General features: G+C 47.0%; 1 protein-coding gene across 2 annotated transcripts in view; it reads right to left on the bottom strand.

Annotated features, from left to right (window-relative positions):
• Positions 1-5,057: 5,057 nt before the first annotated feature.
• LOC142575778 (uncharacterized) overlaps positions 5,058-19,828 on the bottom strand; it is a 65,111-nt gene continuing 50,340 nt past the window's right edge. For both annotated transcript variants that reach the window (XM_075685417.1, XM_075685426.1), the window contains exons 7-9: positions 15,686-15,897; positions 9,949-10,143; positions 5,058-5,576 (exon numbers count right to left, since the gene is read on the bottom strand). In XM_075685417.1, coding sequence (XP_075541532.1) covers positions 5,370-5,576; positions 9,949-10,143; positions 15,686-15,897 — 614 coding nt within the window. In that variant the 3' untranslated portion in view covers positions 5,058-5,369. The remainder of the gene's footprint in view (positions 5,577-9,948; positions 10,144-15,685; positions 15,898-19,828) is intronic.

Raw genomic sequence — 19,828 nt, 5'->3', positions numbered from 1 at the left:
TTGCTAGTTTATTAACTGTACTTGCCTCACATGTTGATACGTTTAAGAGTGTGCAAGCTATCTGGAGATCAACGTAAACTGAATACATAATGGATTTCGGAACTATTTGTGCTAGGGAATTAAGTTTTACAATAAAAAGGGCAGTACTTAAGATACACCCTTGTGGTACTCCATTTTCCTGACTGAAGTTCTTTGAGAGAGTTGAACTGAAGCATACATGGAGAGAACGGTTTGACTTGCACCTTGGCGCCAACGGACCTGTTACTATAGTTTTTTTAGGCGTGACGGTGCTATTCATAGATAACACATGCTTGCCATGACGTCTTTTCAGCATTATGGCGGACGTACCGGGCTTTAAAATATTAAATAATGCGGTTTTACGTGCGAAAGCCACTTTCTGATTATCAGGCACGCCGCAGTGGGGGACTCCGGCAATTTGTACCACCTGAGTTCTTTAACGTGCACCTAAACCTAAGTACACGGGTGTTTTCGCATTTCGCCCCCATCGAAATGCGGCCGCCATGGCCGGTATTCGATCCCGCGACGTCGTGCTAAGCAGCCCAACACCTAAGCCACTAAGCAACCACGGCGGGTACCGTGCTCGTGCCTTTTGAAAGTTTAGGTTTTGCTGAGTGGGGTATCTGCGAAAGACACCCCAAGATTTTTGTATTTGCTTTGCATTCCCGAGTCTACCATATTTTGTGATTTTGTCTCTCCACTCCTGAAGTCTGGGGGATAAATAAACGGGCAGCAGATAAAATACAAGCTATGAATAGTTCATTAAGGCCATCGATGCTAACGGCTTCAGAAAAGACCTCGTACAGATTTGCTTTTTCTCTAAACAGTGTCCAGTCAGCTGTGCGAAGCTTCCATCGTCGTGGCGTGTTTGGATTACTGTAGGTGAGGATGGTGGAGTGATTACGACTACTAGATGATCACTTCCATGTAGGTTGTCCATGACGTCCCATTTAAGATCGTTAAAAATAGAAGGTGAACTAAAAGATAAATCAATACAGCTCGTTTTTCCTGAGCTTGGCGAGCAGTATGTTTACTTTCGAGAATTCAGCAAACAAACATTACTCAAAACAGAATCTTCTATAATTTGTCCTCTTATGTCTTTTCTCGCTCCCCCCCCCCCCCCCCCCCCAAAAGGTGTGCGCATTAGATTCCTCAAGTACCAAATAGGGCTGTGGTAATTGTAACAGGTCCTCTAACGCATGAAGGGTTATTTTTAGGTGTGGTTTTAAATACACAGCATACTGTAATCGTTTTATAAGAAAGCAAAGTGGCTGCCACAGCTTCAAAATTAGTTTTAGTTTGACTTCACAAGCTGCCATGGCACTTTGTACAATGATGGCTACCCCTCCTGAGAACCAAGAAGATGGGAGGAGACAGGAGAGTTGGGAGGAAGGAGATAGGATAGCGAAATACAGGAGAACAAGAAAAGGGCGACTGCCGATTCCCCCCGGTCGGGTCACGCCGGAGGTGCCGTCCTCGTGAAGCAGAGGCCAAAAAGGTGTATTGCCTCCACCGAGGGGCCATAAAGGTCCGAACACTCAGCGTTCGCTAAACCCCCAGGATCCCCTTTACCACATATATGGCAAAGCCACGCACGGCTAGGCATGGGAGTTCCAGCCCTCATGTGCTCGGGTACGCGGTGTCGCAACACACCAAACACCTGCTGACGCACACACACACCTGCGGGGCTTGAAACGCCCTGTGGCCTTGTTTATTGTGCTTTATATGCCTTCACTGGCCTAAATTTCTAAGCAATCTATACTTCGCAAAAGGCAATAATGCAGAAAGCATATAGACTCTTGGAGCACGCACAATCGCTGCTAATAGCCGTGGTTCTACCTGCCCATGCATTCGGGACGGAATGGTTTCAATATCGAGCTTCTGCGCTAGAGGTCTCGTGTTTGACTCTTGTCGGATAATGTACTAATGTTTATGTTGTCATTAATAACTTAGTGATTTCCCTAAAATGACCAGTTTAAAAAAGTCACTAAGCCGTAGAAAACACAGAGGATGAAGTTAAGGCAAATCCATAAATTAACCATCATTGCCGTGTTGGCTAAACCGCCTTGCCTGGAGCTTCCGTAGACACCAGGGGAACACTTCCCTCTAGTAACTGTACGGAACTATGGCTCCAAGCTTTTTTTTCATCAGGCATGTAAAGACTGGAACTACCTTCCCTTCAATGTTGCCGCCATCACATGGGATTCGAAATTGCTGGAGTCTGGTTCCCACTCGTATTGCGCCTTAAACACAATTGCATACGTACAGGCTAACAACCACTTGTGCCAGCAGTACCAACCTGATCTATGCGACGAGTTTAGGGTTTTGCGTGGTAATATAAACTAAATGCACATACAATACTGCTTAAATAACCTCATTTCTCCAACCATAGGCTCTTCGCAAGTCAGTACTGAGTCAATCTCAAAGTAGGTGACACACAGGGACGTAAGTAGAAAAAGGACAGCAGAATAAAATGAAGGAAAAAATAAAAGACAGGAAACATGAAAAGCAAAAAGGAAATAAAGGGAAAAAGAGAAGACTGAAAACAAAAAGATGCGATAGTACTTGTTCTCTTTAAAATTTCTGCGTTGATGCAAAATCTGCTACTGCACACCCATTTTTTTCCCTAAAAAGAACACTGCTAACCCAGCACACAAAAAGCTCTCAGATTTTCAGATGGATGCGTAATTGTGAGTATATAGAGGTCATACAAATAATTTTAGCGGTTCAAGATAAGCCAGTGGCTTCCTTATCGCTTGGCGTTAACTCACGGTTCCTTTCTTTCCCTGAAGCATTCTCCTGCGCTTGCTATGGTCAACTGCCGCTAGGCATGAGTCATGGTGCCGTTGTGCGTTTGAAATGCACATTGAACGCACATTGTCTAGACCCTATGCAATGTGCAGACTCCGGGTTCAGTCCTGGTTAAAGGGAAGCTGAAACGGTGTTCAATTTCCATGAATTGCTGGGATTGGGAAGAACAGACCTAATAATTTACGGTTCCGAAATTTTTTTTCGTTTTGTTAATATAAGGGGCGGAAATAGCTTTCTAAATCACTCCCGCAGACACGCCCCCATCGCTTCCCGGGTGAGGTGGTTGCCAGAGGAGAGAACCGGCGAGAGTGACGTCATTCGCCGGGACCGAGCTGCTGGACCGGTGTGCTGGCATGCCTCTTTCCGTCCTGCGCTTTACTGAACGACGCTACGAGACATCTGCCACCGCCGCCGCTCACGTTTGTTTTCTTTTGCGATTTTCATAAACTTCTTTCCTTCTGTGCTGCGTGAGTGCCTACAGCCAAGGGCGCCCAACATGCCCTCGTTCTGTGCAGCATGCGGCTGCGCGAACACAGGCGGGCGAGACGATGTGGTATTTCACAGGTTCCCGAAGGACAAGAAGCTTGCGGCGCAGTGGGTCCGTGCGGTGAGGAGAGATAAGTTCGTGCCGACGAAATCAACTGTGCTGTGCTCGGACCATTTCCGTGATAGCCGGATAGCCTTACGACAAATGCGGAAACGAGTTGTTGCTAGCGTTGCTATACTCAGTTTCATACGTCAGGTACAACGCTGTGGAGGCTTGAGATAATTCTTGCAGTGGCTGCGTTCGCACTTAGAAAAAGTTCGGTGTTTCTTGACCGATTTTTGAGAAAATTTTCCATATATAAGCTCAGTTCTGAATGAAAAATAATTTACTCATAGAAACAATCCGTGTACTTATACGGCTGCTAACACGTCCTTTTAAATCAATTTTCTTTTCGGCCTTTTTTAATTGTAGCCCGTCGCGGCAGCTTCACGTGCATGCTCGCGCGAGCAAATGCCGCTGGCACGCTGCGAAGCATAGACTGAAACGCGCGCAGTAATAAATTTTGGTGACCAGACTTCTTGCGTAGCTTCCACAGCGTTGCACCTGAGGTATGAAATGGAGTATAGGCTTGCCTAGTGACTTTGGACGTGCGGTTGCAGTTGTGTTTACCACAAGGCGGTGCTAAAACTGCCCGATATCTTTATGTCAACACTAGCATTGAGCACGCATACCGATTCTTGATCGAGCCACAATCGCAAAGTCGTCGAACCATAGTATGAACATTGCACATATACCTCTGGCCATCTCTGGATGTGTATGATAAGCAACTTCCGTGACTGTACCTCGCAGCACTGCATGTGCGCGCTTTGAAACGCGGCACTGATGTTCGCGATCGTGTATCAACACTAAAAAACCACGGGACTTTAGACAAGCAGCGGCAAGGTGCTTGACATCGCGGAATTGCACCCGTGTTTACAATCTAATGAGAAGTTAGTGCTACGGCATTCTTCCAGCAGCAAGTTCCCAGTGACACTTTAGCGCATTTTTTCTCCCGCCATTGGAACGTGCAGCTGCATGGAAAAAAAAACCATACGTACCAGCTAAAATTTCCAACGCGCGAGAAGGTGCACACATCGCTCTCGCTGTTGGCACACTCAGCATCGTCGTTGCCGCCGTTGCCACCATCGTTTTCCGTATCGGCTGTCGGTTCGAACATGTACGGCGAAAAATACAAGCTGTCCGAGACAGCGAGAACGTTCCATAATGCCTACAACTCAGCTATGAAGCCAGAACAGAACAGCGTGCTACGCTCTAAAAGGGCGGCGCCGACCGGCGAGTGCCGCGAATGGCGTCACATCGGCCCCGACCAATCACGGGCAACAGCGGCGTTCGCGCGATGCCCTGAGGCGCTGGTGCGGGTTTTCTTGAAAAAACTGCCGTTTGCGTTTGTTCCCGCCCTTTTTGAACCAGATATTCGTGTTCAGGGGACTCAAAACTGTAGAATGCCGCAGAGAACTCTTTTTCGAGAAGTGTTTCAGCTTCCCTTTAACATCGCATGCTTTTCATTTACCCTTTCTCTATCCTACTCTGCTTAGATCGCTTTCAACAAAGATTCATATAGGAATAGATTAATAAACAAGCAAGATCGCCAATGATGACGTCCCCACAGACCAGCACAGACACAGTGGCTATAAAACGAAAACTACAATATTATAGATCAAGTACAAAATTACGAAACATGACAAGATTTCACTCAACTTTATTGCGGAAGTTGCATGTCTTTATACTGCAATGTCGTTAAAAGGTTAAAACTGGGACTGCAGTTTCTCTTTGTTTTCAAGTGTTGCGTATTTTCAACGCAGCCCCTTTAAAATCGCTGCTCTCTAACCAGGTACCTAGGTGTTAGAGTTCACATTTTTTCTCCCTCAGCAGAGTGTATTGCGAACTTGCATTGTCAAATCCTAAGAGCAGCACTAGAGTGACTTTTTCACTCCATTAGTACACAAAGTTGGGTCATAGGCAACTGCTGCGTCACCTCGTGTCCGCAGACAGCTCAACCTTGAAACTGGCCCGGCCAGCCCTGCAGTTCCTTGTGTTCGGTTAGCACGTCAGCCAGTGAGAGGAAGGAACAGATATGCTCCAACATGTACGTGCCTAGTTCATCCAGCTGCACAGGGGCCCTCCACAGTTGGCTGTCGCCGTCGCACTGGGGTTCATTGCAGACCAGCTTGTCTTTCACTATTCCTGCGTGTTGCCAGAACTGCGCACGTACATAGGGAAAGAAACGTATGCGTTATGAATACGCTCTAACAAGCAGTTTCAGCAATTTTACCACAGATGCGGTTTTCCCCAAGGTTTCCCGTAAACTTCCGTTTCACGAAAATACGTTGTTGCCTGACATGGATCAAGACAGGACAACACACATACAGTGGACGTTTCAGCGCCGATTGTTTCAAATATCAAAAATTGATTTTCAGAGAAATTAATACTTATTGCAACATAGAATTTGCAGCAAGGTCATTGAAGAGAATACTCATTGTCAGATCATTTACAAACCTAACTAAGGTTCACTAAAAACTTTCGAATTAGGATACTTAGGCCGCCAATGCCAATTGGACGTTCCTTACAAGTAGTGAGCTGACAACAAATGGGCTTTTGCAACAGATTAAAGGCCCTTATTTAAAGCACGCTGGTACGTAGAGTACTCATTTTCAGCACGAAAGACAAACTGACCGCGCCACAAGGGCGCGTAACCACGCCTTAAAGGTTATGTCATGGGGTGTCGTGCGGGCCTTGAACGTGACATCCGTGGGGGCCACCCAGTGCGCTAAGCTAATCTATGTGAGACGACTTCGGCTGGCGGCCCGAGTTCAGCGCTTGCATTGCGACTGTAACCCCCCCCCCCACTTATATAAAAAGGAAAGAAACACTAATTGGAGAGAGGACCTTTTTTTCCAGCCAGCTGGATTTAGACCCCCGCAAGGGTTTTTTTTTTTTACAGCGAAGCTGTATATGGCTAGCCGATTCGTCCGTCCGTCTTTCGGCCCCCTGTACACCTAAATTTCATCCGGCGTAACCCCACGCGTATGCACGCAAGAAAAAAAAAAGACGCGCGATTAGCCATCACCACCTAGATAGCACACGGCCTATTAACTCGAATCCAGGACCTCATCCAACCTGGCCCAAAATTTCCATTGACAAGGCTGGCATGATGAAAGCGATGACGTCAAAATCACCGTTGCCTACTCGGGAGCATCCCCATTAGATTCAATGGCAGTTGTGCCAGGTAACATGACGTCATATATCCGAATGAAAAAGCCTTGTGCTATCTAGGTAGTGCATGGATTAGCTGACCCAGTAGGACGTCGCTGCTCTCTGTGGCAGCCGAGAGCACTCGCAGCAGTTCTCCGTTTCTGAAATGGGTAAGCCACGCGTCATATGTACTTAGGAGCAGGCAGTTTTCGATCAGCAACGCCGCAAGCTGAACCGGTAGCGAGCTCGTCTACGCTGTGCTGATGCTGCAGCCTGGGCGAAAGAACAGGTTCGTGCAGTTGAGCTCAAGCAGCAACTGCATATTGAGGATCCGGCAGCCTACCAAACCGTCGTTTAATAAACCGTCGGAATTAACCCAGTGATAAACACCGGGGCCGCACGTTTCAGCTTCGCTTGGTTAACGAGCTGTACGGAGTGCTTGGGAGGTATTTTTTCTTTTGATTCATGTCATGGCTTTCGACATGTAACGCAACTTTTAAGGATGGGTTACGCACGCTTCTGACGAGCTCGATTTCGCGATGAGCGGGAACTCTTTTCGCCAGCGTTTTACAAATGAAAGCTTTTTAACGTTTTAAAAGCACATTTGTTATCACCTCGCCATTAGCCACACGCGTCTATTTGTCCTTCGCGGCCTAACGCTGACAAATGTGTGGTGCAGCTCGTTCTCGCCATTTCTCTGTACTTCAGCCCCCTTAGTGTAGAACTGTAGTACATGCTTCACTTACGATTTAGCGATCTCAGCTCTTGGTTTTACGAACCTCTGACGTTTTTTTCTTCCAATATTTTCTTACTAATGTGAAAAGGAGCAGCCGTTACCATTCATACAGTATAGTTGACTAAACCGAATCTAATTTCAATAAAAAGAGTCCCAAGACTGATATACAGCTTTACTGCAGCACCCCAATTTTATTGCACTATTTCGGCAGTGAAGCGAGGCAAAGCGCTTGCCAGAATATTCTGGCTTGGAAAGTGAAAAGTTTGGTCTTCAATCTCGTGCATCCTTTCTTCTGCCGCGCTACTGCAGCTAATAGCCATATACTGTATATGGCTATACAGTAACTCTTCTGCAGTCTATGTTTTACGTCCTAGTCGTGCTACGCCTTTTGTGCGTGCATCGCAGCGCACACAAAAGTACTTCAACGGGGCCCCATGGTGCACGTCGTCGAACCGATTTGTGCGTTGCGTGGAAGAAACGAAGGGCGGAGCATCCCTTAGCTTGCATGCCAACACAGCAAGTGAGCTCAACCTTTTCATGTGGTTATGTTCATCGTATCCTCTGGACGTAAATAATCCCGAGTCATTTAGTAGTGACGCGCCCATTACTTATTTTGATGAGCGGCAGATTGACTTATGTGACTCATCTCGTGAAATTAAGTTCTCCAAAAAATGAAGCGCCAACGGTAACGGCACACGAAGTAACAAAAGACCGGAAGCGCTTTGTACTGTCTTGTTCCTATGTGTGCCGTTACCATTGGCGCTTCATTTTTTGAAAGCTATGCACCAACTAGCCCCACAACGTGTTTTACTGAAATTAAATTCTTTGTTTATAAAACCATTCTTCCTTTTTATTGATGTAAGACCCTCTATGTACATAGAATTTTTACGTCCGCTTCCAAGTGACATGCTTATCTTATGAAGAAACCGTCTTGCTGTGCCATCTGCAGATTCTTGTATTGCAGTTTGTATCCCTTGCAAAGCACCGGGGAAATTTTTTCGTACAGCGAGACAATCGGGTCCAGGACAAATTTTCTCGGTAATCCGCACGTGAATGGCAAAAACAATCTATTGAGGAATTGCACACACCTTCGATGACATACAAGCAAAATAAAAGCAAAGAATGTCCTAAACCATTGTTAATCGCACAGAAAAGTGCAATGTGAAGAAATTGCTAAGCTATTGTTAATGTCTTAAGGTGCCATTTGATACGCTTAAATATTCAAGGAATTGTTCATTGCGTTTTGTGAGAGGGAAGTGTATATTCATTAACAGTGGTAGAACGAGAAATGTGTTGCTGCCCTGACGAAGACAAGTCCTCTTGTCGAAACGTTGGCTTCAGCGTCATTCCTTGCTCTGCCACTGTTGATTACTTCTAGCATCCATCTTCCTGTGAGCTGCTCTCTTGTTTTAGAGAACGTACTATTGTGGCCAGCAGAGATATATGAAACCAGGCTAGTGCCACCGTTTGCACAAATCGTGATAACCTTAGGCCTCTTCAGGTTCAGCAGAGGTGCCGGTGAAATACGGTAGATTGGATATAGTTACTGCGGAAAAAAAGGTAATCGAAATGTTATATTATTATGCACGCCATCAGCCTATCTTGCCTCTGCAGTCGACTAGTAGGCCAAAAATTATTGGTAGAATATATGCAACGACTTCGATCAACTCAAATGACAATAGGGAAAAGGACTAAAAAATTCTGGGGTTTAACGTGGAAAAACCGTGATGAGATTATGAGGCAGGCCATAGGGGAGGAGTCCGGATTAAGTTTGTCCACCTGGGCTTCTATAATGTGCACCTAAAGCACGGCACACGGGAGTTTTTTGCATTTCGCCCCCTAGCGAAATAGGTTGAAATCCTACCTGAAGCCTGTTGTAGAAGTGCTACGCGACACTCCACTCCTATATTCTTTCATTCTTGCGGAAAAGTACAGCCTTTCGCAGTTATTGCTGCGCAACTTAATGTATCGTCCCTGTACGTTCGAGGTGTTACGACGTGTAATAGCGATTTGTACACGTGAATATGGGTTCACGTATGGGGAGTGCTTAACGCCTGCTTTATCTCCGCCGCTGGTCGGCAGGGATGGCACTACCTTCGGGACCGGCCCACGTATGAAGAATTGTGAGTATACGCGCGGACGCGATCCGCCAAATTCCAGTCATAGGCAGTTTCGCTGTAAAAAATAAAGGCTTTCTTAGAATGTAAGCAGAAAGAAAAGGCACTCAAGTGGGAAAAGAACATCCAGCTACGTCGAGATGTTGCTATTTCGGAATGCGCGCATTATAAGGTCGGCCGGAATTTAATCCCATGCCACCGCGACCCAGTTCACAGCCTCGCTAAGCGAAGTATGCATGTCGAAGCCATGTCCAAATAGACGTCTGAACTTGTTCTATAAGATTCCTCGAACGTTTGCGACCTCCATCGCCTGTATACTGATGCCACTATATACAGAATCTTTCCGCCTTTCTTTTCGAATCTCTTTCCGCCTGATTGAATCGACATTTCTGCTGTCGGTAGTGTCTCGCAGTGGCCACCAAATGGCAGTCTTGAATGTAAGCTAACCCCCGACTTCCGTCATTACTTCTTAAGGAGAAGTATAGGCCCACATTCGAGTAAATGCGGTAGCGATGGCTTGCACTTACCTCCAAGCGCCGGTGAAGCTCGGCTGTCCGAAATTTTTCCTTTAGCTTATTGCTGCTGAGGGAGTTACTTTTCTGGACTGTCTCTAGAAGCAGTGGGTGTTGGGCAAGAAGACTATAGGCCTTCGCCGCACGCATCTGAGTGCAGCCCAGCACATATCCCGCTGCACAGTGCAGAAGTCCTAGGTTGCGCCAGGTCTGCGATGGGAAAGAAAGCCAAGCGGTAGTCAATGCTGAAACCATTTCAGCCCTTACGTCTTCAGGCTCCTGCAAATCCCTTAAAAGATCGGAAGTATACGTAGACCTTATTTGCGTGTGTCTGAAATTATCGAAGAAATATGTCGGCGATTTTTTTTAAATCTGGTCTTTACAACATTCATTCGTTTCTTTTTCCTACTGTTGCTATGGCTTGCATCAACCGCTAATCAGATTTCACAGCTCCGCTCAATCTCATGCAATGATGTTGAGGTGCATTCAGAAGTGCGATCGGAAATCGTTGTTCGGCGCGTTCGTTCGGTTACCGACGCGCGCGATTGGCCTACTCCGCGCCGACGTCGCCAGCCACGGCCACGTTTTTGGTGACGTCAAAATGACGACACGCTCCTGTAAATCATCGTGACCGAGCACGTCGTCTGCTAGGCGCCGAACGCGTCGGGAAGTTTGGAGCGATCATCGCTCGTTACGAGACCGGCTTCACATTGCGCGTCTGGTGGATTGGATTGGATGCAAATGGCGGCTTCGGCAGCTGAATAGCACGTTCGGATCCAATTCATAGTTTAATTCGAGAAAAATGGCGCTTACGTTGCTCGAAGAGGAAGGAGAGTGGGTGGCGGTGCAAAACGCGTTGGAAGAAATGGCAGAAAGCGAATTCCGGTGTCGCTTTTGTTTCACGAAACAAATAGTGCATTGGTTGTACAGCGAAATCTGCCCCATCATCGGTGCCAGCGAGCCACTCGAATGTTGTTGCTGCCTCTTGAAAAGTGCGCCACTTATCCCGTCATTTCTTTTTTCTTCTCGCTGTGCGCAACACCACCTAGGAACGACGCAGATAAACTAATAGTTATAAATTGCAGTGGTCACACGTACTGCTAATTGAAAACGTGTTTGAGCTTGAGAAGAAACAAATTTTTATATAAAGAGTTCATTCATTGGAAGATTAGAAACATTTCGATTTGTAGTATACTGTCTGCAAGCAGACTACAAACGAGGGAAATAAACTTCCGGGGAGTTCACCGCTTGCCGACTGGCTGCTCTCTCCGCCCCGTTCTCAGAAATTTTGCATACTGCCACTTTGTGACGTTGCAGCAACCGAACAGAACGCGTATCGAACAAAGATCTCCGATCGCGCCCCAGGAGACCTCACCTCAGCTTTCTAAGGCAGCCATCGCCCTAACCTCGACCTCATTGCAGAGATTGAGGTCAGGCCCTCAACTTCAAGAACATCTTGACTGTTCTGTATTCCCCGTTTAATCCGCTACCCGCGGGTGAAGCTACATAAACTTGTTCTGATGACTTTGACAGTGGTGGTCCAATGCCATTATAGAGCAAATTATTAAACTTAACGAAAAATTGTTCACTAAGTTCCAGCTCTGAGACATTGTAAGTTAAGGTGGTATTTGGCTTAAGTAATCTAACTGCCTTGGGCGCAAGCAGTGGTGGCGCTACAAACTGCATTCCGGTGACGTTGCCTGCAGTAATCACCTTTGTCGTCGGCTGCGCTCCGGCTTGAATGGGACAATTTTCATTCGTTAGCTCCCGCTCTATCCTCGTGTTTGTATTAGCGTGGAGCTTTCCAACCACCGTATTTTGTTTGCATTAACTTTATACGAAGATTGCTAGGCATAACAGAAAGATACAAAGATTGCTAGGCACAAGACAGAAAGAGCGGTTTGGATCAGAGAGCAAACGGGTACAGACGACCATTCTAATTCACATGAGAAATAAAATGGAGCTGGGCAGGTCACACAATGCACCGGTTAGATAACCGTTGGACCATTAGGGTTACAGAATGGGTACCAAGAGAAGAGAAACGCATTCGAGGACGACAGAAGACTAGGTCGAGCGATGAAATTAGGAAATTCGAGGGTGCTAGTTCGAATCGGTTGGCGCAGGACAGGGGTAATTGGAGATCGCAGGGAGAGACCTTCGTCCTGCAGTGGACATAAAACAGGCTGATGATGAACGTTACACTAGCTAATGTTATGTAGGGTCAAGGCCACTTTATAATCGACGTACCATATGAAGGCTCAATCGCAATATGACGTCAACTGAGCCGCAGTTTAGTGAAAAGCAAATTTTTCATCTTGCCCATAATTCCACTCATTTCGTTCTACGTAATTAAAATGGCCGACTATAAGAAATCTCACATTTCCGCTGGCAAGCCGTTACTCACGAGGAGCATACGTGTACCATGTTTCATATTTCGCAATCGTCAAGTGCGCTAAAGCATTTTATTCCTGCAAAGAATATCATGCTCACTTGATTAGAATGATGAAACTTTCTGTTTAATGTAATTTTACAAAACACGAAACCACTAACAAACCATTACTGGATGATCGAAAAGCGTACTGAGGAAAACATGTTAATTCTGTCTTAGCCCGTACTCTTTGTTAGACTTGTGTACTTACGTCCTCTTTCCGGTCCATGTCTGGCGCATAAGTTACTTCTTTCGCGAAGAAGCGCAGAACTCTTAATTTTAGTGTTTTCGTTTCAAAACAAATGGGACACGCTTGCGGACAAAAGTGTTGGGTAGAGCTTACTGCCAGTTTTTGTTCCACGATCGCTCCTCTTTCATCGCTGGACAAAACGCGTCCATGAACTTTGTGCGCTACCCAAGGCAGGAGGAAAGAAATCTGCATCAGATGAATGGAATGCTTTGCAATCCTTGTTTCCGATATGGCCACCGAACCGACTAACGTGCAGGGACCAGTGAAGCATGTCGTCGGGTGCCACATCTATAGCTGTGGCATGGTGAAATTAGGTGTAATGTTTCCAGGCATGTCAGCCCTCTGGCACGTCACTTCGGAATATCGTTTAACTTGTCCCTTATTTTTGCGTGCAGTCCTGCCAGGGGTTGCATAGATTTGGTAATCGAAACTTTAAAAAATTAAGGTTTTATGTGCCGAAACCACTTTTTGATTATGAGGCACGCCGTAGTGGAGGGCTCCGGAAACTTCGACCACCTGGGGTTCCTTAACGTGCACCTAAAACTAAGTACACGGGTGTTTTCGCATTTCGTCCCCATCGAAAGGCGGCCGCCGTGGCAGGGTTTCGATCCCGCGACCTCGTGCTCAGCAGCCCAACACCATAGCCACTGAGCAACCACGATGGGTGTAGTCGAAACTTGTCAACGATTAGTCTGCGAAACGCAATGAAATTTAAAAGCTGGCGGCTCGCTGCCGGGTTGGTCAATTTTATGCTGTTGAAACCTGCTCCGATTACAGTGAATTGATAATACCGTTTTGAAGCAGCATATGACGAGATCGGTAGACAATGAAACCGTTATCTCACATAAGTTGTTGTAATGAAAAAAAAATAAAGTTCCTATTTTTGGTTTCAACAAAAGAAATGCTCGGGAGCTCTGAGTTGCGTAGTGTAATCCACTGAATTCGGTAAGAAAATTTAGTCTTTTTAAATCCTGTGTTCGGTGAACATTTTCTTTTCCACTTCCTCCCGCAGACCACACTTTATGAATAGTTGGCAACTTACAATTACTTTCATTATGGGGTTTTAAGTGTTAAAACCACTATCTGACTAAGGCACGCCGTAGGGGGGGGGGGGGGGGGGACTCCGGATTATTTTTTACCACCTGGGGTCCTTTAACGTGCACCTAAATTTAAGCACACAGTTTTCGCATTTCGCAAAAATCGCTTGTGGCGGACAGCGCTACCCTTCTGCAATAGGCTATACGCTTTATACGACATGACGCGGGGGGGGGGGGGGGGCAAACTATCGAGTTAGTGTTCCACCGCTGTGCGCCGACTCATGCAGTCCTTTTGAGACTGCCGTGAATTAAAAATTGATTTGTTATTTGAACGATAACTATGTACTTGTTTATGTCATTACGAGACATGACCTTTCAATCGCCACCTTAATCGCAGGATACATTATGAATAGGAGACTGTCCCTTTCACAACGTTGACGACACCTATTGGCTGGGCAAGAAGAAGGAAAAGATAAATTCTCTTGATTTACGAGCCAAAACTGCACGTTATGAGGCACGCCGTAGCAGGCGTCTCCGGATTAATTTCGACCAGCTGGACTATCCTTAATGTGCACCTCAATCTAATTACACTCATGCTCAGTTTGGACTCCATCAGAGCGAGTGGCAAATGGCACGTGGGCGCGGCTTGGGGACGGGGTGCCTGCTGTCGAGAGTAGCAGTGTGCATGCGCGTCCCTTGTTGCCCGCTGTCCTGCTCGTTCGTTCGCTCCGTGCGTGCCGTTCATCACAATTCGCGGCAGCCTCCGCGCCGCACCAGCGATTCTCTAGGGCCGAGCTCGGTGCCGTCTCCGAATTATGCAAGCGCCTGGTCGCACGGCTGGTGTTTCTGCCACGACTGCCTGGGCGATAAACACCGCTCGCGCTTCCCGCGGAACGGGACGTGCCTAACACAAACTGTCTGCCACAAAAAGAAAGTGGTCGTTTAGTTACCATGCGTGCAATCTTTCATTGGGCTTTCGTGCCATGTTTGGAAGTGCTGTCACTTGGAAGGATAGACATTGAATAGCACTCCGTTATTATGGCGGCATACGGCCAATGACGGCGGTTTCGTGTAGGGAGCGGGCCCCTATGTAGAACGCATGACAGACAGCCGTGGAAGGAAGATGTACAGAAACGAAGCGAGCATGTTCCCGGTATTTAAGATCGCTAAAATGTCACTGCTCGACAGCTGCTAGGATTGGGAGCGCATCCGCAGGTTTCTATAATTCGGAAACGGAGCCGGGAATGGACATTCGCAATCGTGGCGGCTGCGCCGTGGCTTCGGCGTCCGCACTATTGGCGGTGGCGATCGCAAATTGCGATGAATGGCACGCACATCGGAGCGATTGGTGCGAACAAGCAGGCCAACGAGTAAGGATGGACGCGCATGCAGGCCGCAACACTTGACAGCGAGCACCACACCGTCAGACGGCAAGCACATCGAATGCACGTGCTCTCATGATCTCCAAACTGATGAGCGTCCTGCTTTTCACGCCTTTCAAAATGCGGCCGGCACGGATGATACTGATCCTGGGTCCTAGAGTTCAGAGGGAAACGCCATGGCCACGAAGCTAGCGTGGTGGATAAGTGTCAGACAGTTAAAACTGCCATTTAGTTGCAGTCATATCCTCTCCTTTTACCAAGTATTATTTTCCAGCTGTAAAAGATAGGAAGATTAGACTTTGAAAGGACGGCGTACCAAAATCTTAACAGAAGTATGGCAAAAAAAAAGAACATTAGGTGAATAAAACACTGAAAACAATTCCGTGGGCGGCGAAGAAAAACAATGAAACATACAAGTCCATGTATGTGCTAACATAAATGCCTATTAATTCACGCTCAATACAGAAACCAAAGTAATTCCGCACTCATGCTGAAAGGTTGATAGAGCACAAGTAGGCCATACAGGACAAAAAAAAATGAGCTAACGCGCACACTAACCCGCGCGACACGTTCTACGCCATCCTGATGTCACATTACACTGATTCAGTTCGTAGGAAACAGGGCACATCACTGGGCGCGTGAAATGCAGACTCACCAGGTTACATAGGTGTTCATAGTACGGTCTGGCAGCCGCACCCAGAACTATGAACATCAGTGCGTAGTTGCGATGCATTGACTCCGCCAGTGCTTGAGCTAAACGTTCATTGCCGTGGTAGGAATATGAAACCTCCAGAGTGTGCAACCGTGGATTGGTAGACAGCCAGCCGCTGAACAATTCGACGCTCTCTTCGTCGATGTTGCAACCAGCTGAAAGTAAGAATTGAAGAACTTTGTTTCGAGATGCCATAAACGTTTACTAAAGGAAGGATAACTAAATAAAACGTGGTGCATTGCCGCCCCATGCTTCGCACACCAAGCCAGTCGCAAATCAACCGAAGAGATATACGAAAGATACTGCAATGTTCAGGGCTCCGGATACATTCACATTATCGTGTTTATTAGCGTGCGCCCAAAGCGTGGTGCATGAGCACGCTCTTAGATTGCATCAAGGTACAGCCGCCGCGAATGGGAATCGAATGTGAGACTTCTTAGCAGATATCAATGCACAAAGTTATGGCGTCCAAAAAGACGAGAAATCATAGCTGTTTATTAGTAGTCTTAAGATAACTTCAACGTTGTCATTGCCATGCGCTCCCATCCGAACAAGTTTTGTAGACGAGACAGACGATTACTGTGTTCACAAGGAGCTAGAGGAGGAAAAGAAAGAAAAGCACGACGTGAACCAGGCGCGCGTCCGGTTTGCAGCCCTACGCGGGGTAAAGGGAGTTGAGGGATGAAAAGAAAGAAAAGTGGGATGGACGATGGTACTATCAGTTCGAACAAGTGCAGTTGTCCACTTCACGTCTACAATCGGTCACTGAGACGAGTCAATTTCAGGAGTCTTAGCAATGCTTGCGCCACTTTGTAAGCCTACGATCATGGTCACAGGAAACAGTCGCAGGATTACAAAGCCGCGGTAAATTGTCCAAAAGTCTATGAAAAATATCTAATCTAACCGGTTTAACACACTCCGAAGAACGTCGTATTCGATGTCATGACCGTCACAAAAGCACATGTGTTCGATCGTCTTTGCGCAGTTGTTTAAGTCACATAAGTGCGTCTGACATTTCAAATTAGGATGAGTGAGCCGTCATAAAAGCCAGCCCTAACAAGAGGCGGCACAGTAAAGTTGCACGCGGCGGGACAAGTGTAATGAAGTCAGCAGCTCCAATGTATGATCAAGCCGGTGAAGACGACAGTTGGAGACAATTGAGGTGTACCATTGAGGAGTCTTGCTTTGAGCAAGTGAAGGAAGACCCCTCGCAGCTTCCTTACTTGACAAGGGTATGGGAACTTGTTTTACGAGTGCGAATCAGAAAGTCTACCCATATTTTTTATTAGCCAAAATAAGGTACACACAGGTAATTACAAATCTACATAATATTCTTCGTACCTTGCACTATTTCTCCACATAGTGCTGGGATGGGTCAAAGATTTGAACCGGTGTGGAGACTAAATTTCAGATGACCCTGTGGTAGAATTTGTAGTGCTGACTGTAGAACCACCATCGGACTGCTGTCTTTGCTTCATCGTTGCACGTGAATCGCTGTCCGGCCAGGAACTTTTTCAGTGGACCGAAAACGCGGAAATCCCTAGAAGCGAGGTCCGGACAGTACGGTGGGTGGTCCAGACGCTTTCAGTGAAATGAGTGGAGCTAGTCGGTGGTTCTGATTGCCACATGTGGCCTCGCATTGTCGTGGAGGATAACGCCGTTGTCGACATCGAGAATCATTCGGCGGTTTCGCCTGATGGCATCCAGCAGACGTGAAAACGTGGAACAATAACTATCGGCATTGATGATTGCAGCTTGCAGCATGAGATCCAGCAGGCGCGGCCCTCGAGGATCCCAGAACACCGTTAACTTTCTCAAGAGAGGGCACTGAACGGAATTATTTTGACACAGGCGAAACCGTATGTCTCGACACGACGCTCCACTGCTTCGATTCCGGCGTGGAATGCAGTATCCAGGCTTTATCGCCAGCTACAATGCGGTTCAGGAAACTTGAACCCCCTTCGGCATACCGTTGCCGATGATTCATTGAAGCAACCATTCGCTTGCCTTTGCTCATGTCATGCAACTGCTTAGGCACCTACTGACACGAAACCTTCCGGTACCCCAAGAACCCGTGACCGATGTCGTAAGCAGACCCATACGAAATGCCAAGCTGCCGGTAGATGTCCTTGACGCGCACACGAGTATCCGCTTTCGTCATTCCATCCATGCGGGAAATGTTAGTCAGCGACGCACGCTGCCTCTCAACGCTCATTGTTATGCAAGTCTTCACGGCCTTTCGCGCACTCACAACACTACCACTTCACACTTCCTAAACCAGATGCATTTCACTGCGGATTTCGATGGACGTTCGTCCCTCGCTCCATAAAAAACGAAACACTTCATTGCTCGCACGCCGTGAACATGTGAAGTACAACCGCCATCTTCAACAACTGACAGCAGCGCTACGCCGCTGAGCTACGTTGGTCCAACAAAGGTCAGCCGCTGGGAATGGATATGTTTACTCCGCATTTACAGCCGTAATTTGGCTAAAAAAATAGCAGCAAAGACTGATTCACCCTCGTATGAGCTGACCGGGCGACACCATCAGCAAGGTCGTTACCGACGATGCCGCAATGCCCCGACAGCCATTGGAAGACGATTTCATGTCCCTTCGGGAGGGCTTGTTAGACAACTGCTCTAGTCCCAAACACTAGTTTGCTCATGGAACTGTCGTCGTAAGGCTGATTGCGTACTCTGAACTGCGGCCTCGGAGTCACAAAGAACGGCTCACTTTCTAGGTTGTGCTTGTACGATGTAATTAACCACAGCATGTAGAGCGGCAAGTTCCGTTGCTCTAGATTTTTTTTTTTTTTTGTAGGACGCTGAACTTGACTGTACAAAGGCCGCTATGACAACAGTGTCTGGAGCTGGTGGCTGGCACAGATCAATCAGTGTAAATCTGTGCTCTTTTTCTATATGCCTCATTCTATACTGACAATATCAACTGTGGTAGAGCTACTGTTCAATGACGGGTCTTCGTACTTCCCGGATTTGTTAGGCGTACTTGTGGCTGTCGTAGGCACCACAGGGGAATCAGTGGTCTTGCTTCTGGTGTGAAGCTTGAAGGAAGGCTGTCTTGATGTGTCGGAAAAATGTTCGAAAGTGCGACTTCGTCGTTGCGCTGGGGAAGCAGCAATATAGTGAGTGGGGACGCGACAGATGTCGAATGTGTGCTCCGAGGTTCTCAACTGTGTTGTATGTTGGAATCTGATGGTCTCGCGCGATCATGATTGTTACATAAACCGATGCGCGCTGTGGCAGTTGAAGACACGCGCATATAACAATACCTTGGAAGCTTTCGAGCGTGGGCATATTATGAAGGTTTTGGCGAACACTGCGTTGACGAGCCTACGTATTGAAATGGAGCTTGTGTTTCGGCGTTTGCAGGCGCTGTCCATAAACGTGCGCGCTTTATATTGGTGCCGATATGCGATTGTTAGTATACATTGTTTTGACTTATTTCTTGGCGTTTACGTGCCAAAACCACGATTTCATTATGAGGCATGCCGTAGTGGGGAACTGCGGATTAATTATGACCACCAGGGGATCTTTAACGTGCCCCCCCGTGCACGGGACATGGGTGTTTTTGCATTTCGCCCTCTATGAAACGTCGCCACAGCGGCCGGGATTTCATCCCACAACCGTGTGCTTCGCAGCGCCGCTAAGCCGCTAAGCCACCGTGGCGGTGAGTCTACATTGTGAACAAGACCAGCGAAAGCAAAGGGTGAGGGCGGAGAGATCTTTCCTGCTGGAAGTGTTCCGCTTCACTAGGCTTGTCAGTCTGCCTCAAAGCCGCTGTATAATTTGGAGACAAGCCATGGTATCCATCCTTTGCAGCTGTTCGTCAGCGAAACGCGGGGTACTTTGTTTTGCGACTCATTTATGATAATGTGCCATCTGATATGTCTTTTTAATAGGAAGACTCCGCTTGATAGCGAATGCGTATGTCGCGCTGAAATCCGAAGCAATCATAAATGCCGTGAAATGCATTCACCAGATGCATGTAATTTAAATCATTGCTTGCCTAAAATTAAGTTAAATTAAAGATATAAGTTAAAATAAATTAAATATAATATAAATATA

This window comes from Dermacentor variabilis, chromosome 1, assembly GCF_050947875.1.
Source record: "Dermacentor variabilis isolate Ectoservices chromosome 1, ASM5094787v1, whole genome shotgun sequence".
Lineage (NCBI taxonomy): Eukaryota > Metazoa > Arthropoda > Arachnida > Ixodida > Ixodidae > Dermacentor > Dermacentor variabilis.
The sequence above is the reverse complement of the archived record's forward strand: the minus strand, read 5'-3'. Positions and strand labels throughout refer to the sequence as shown.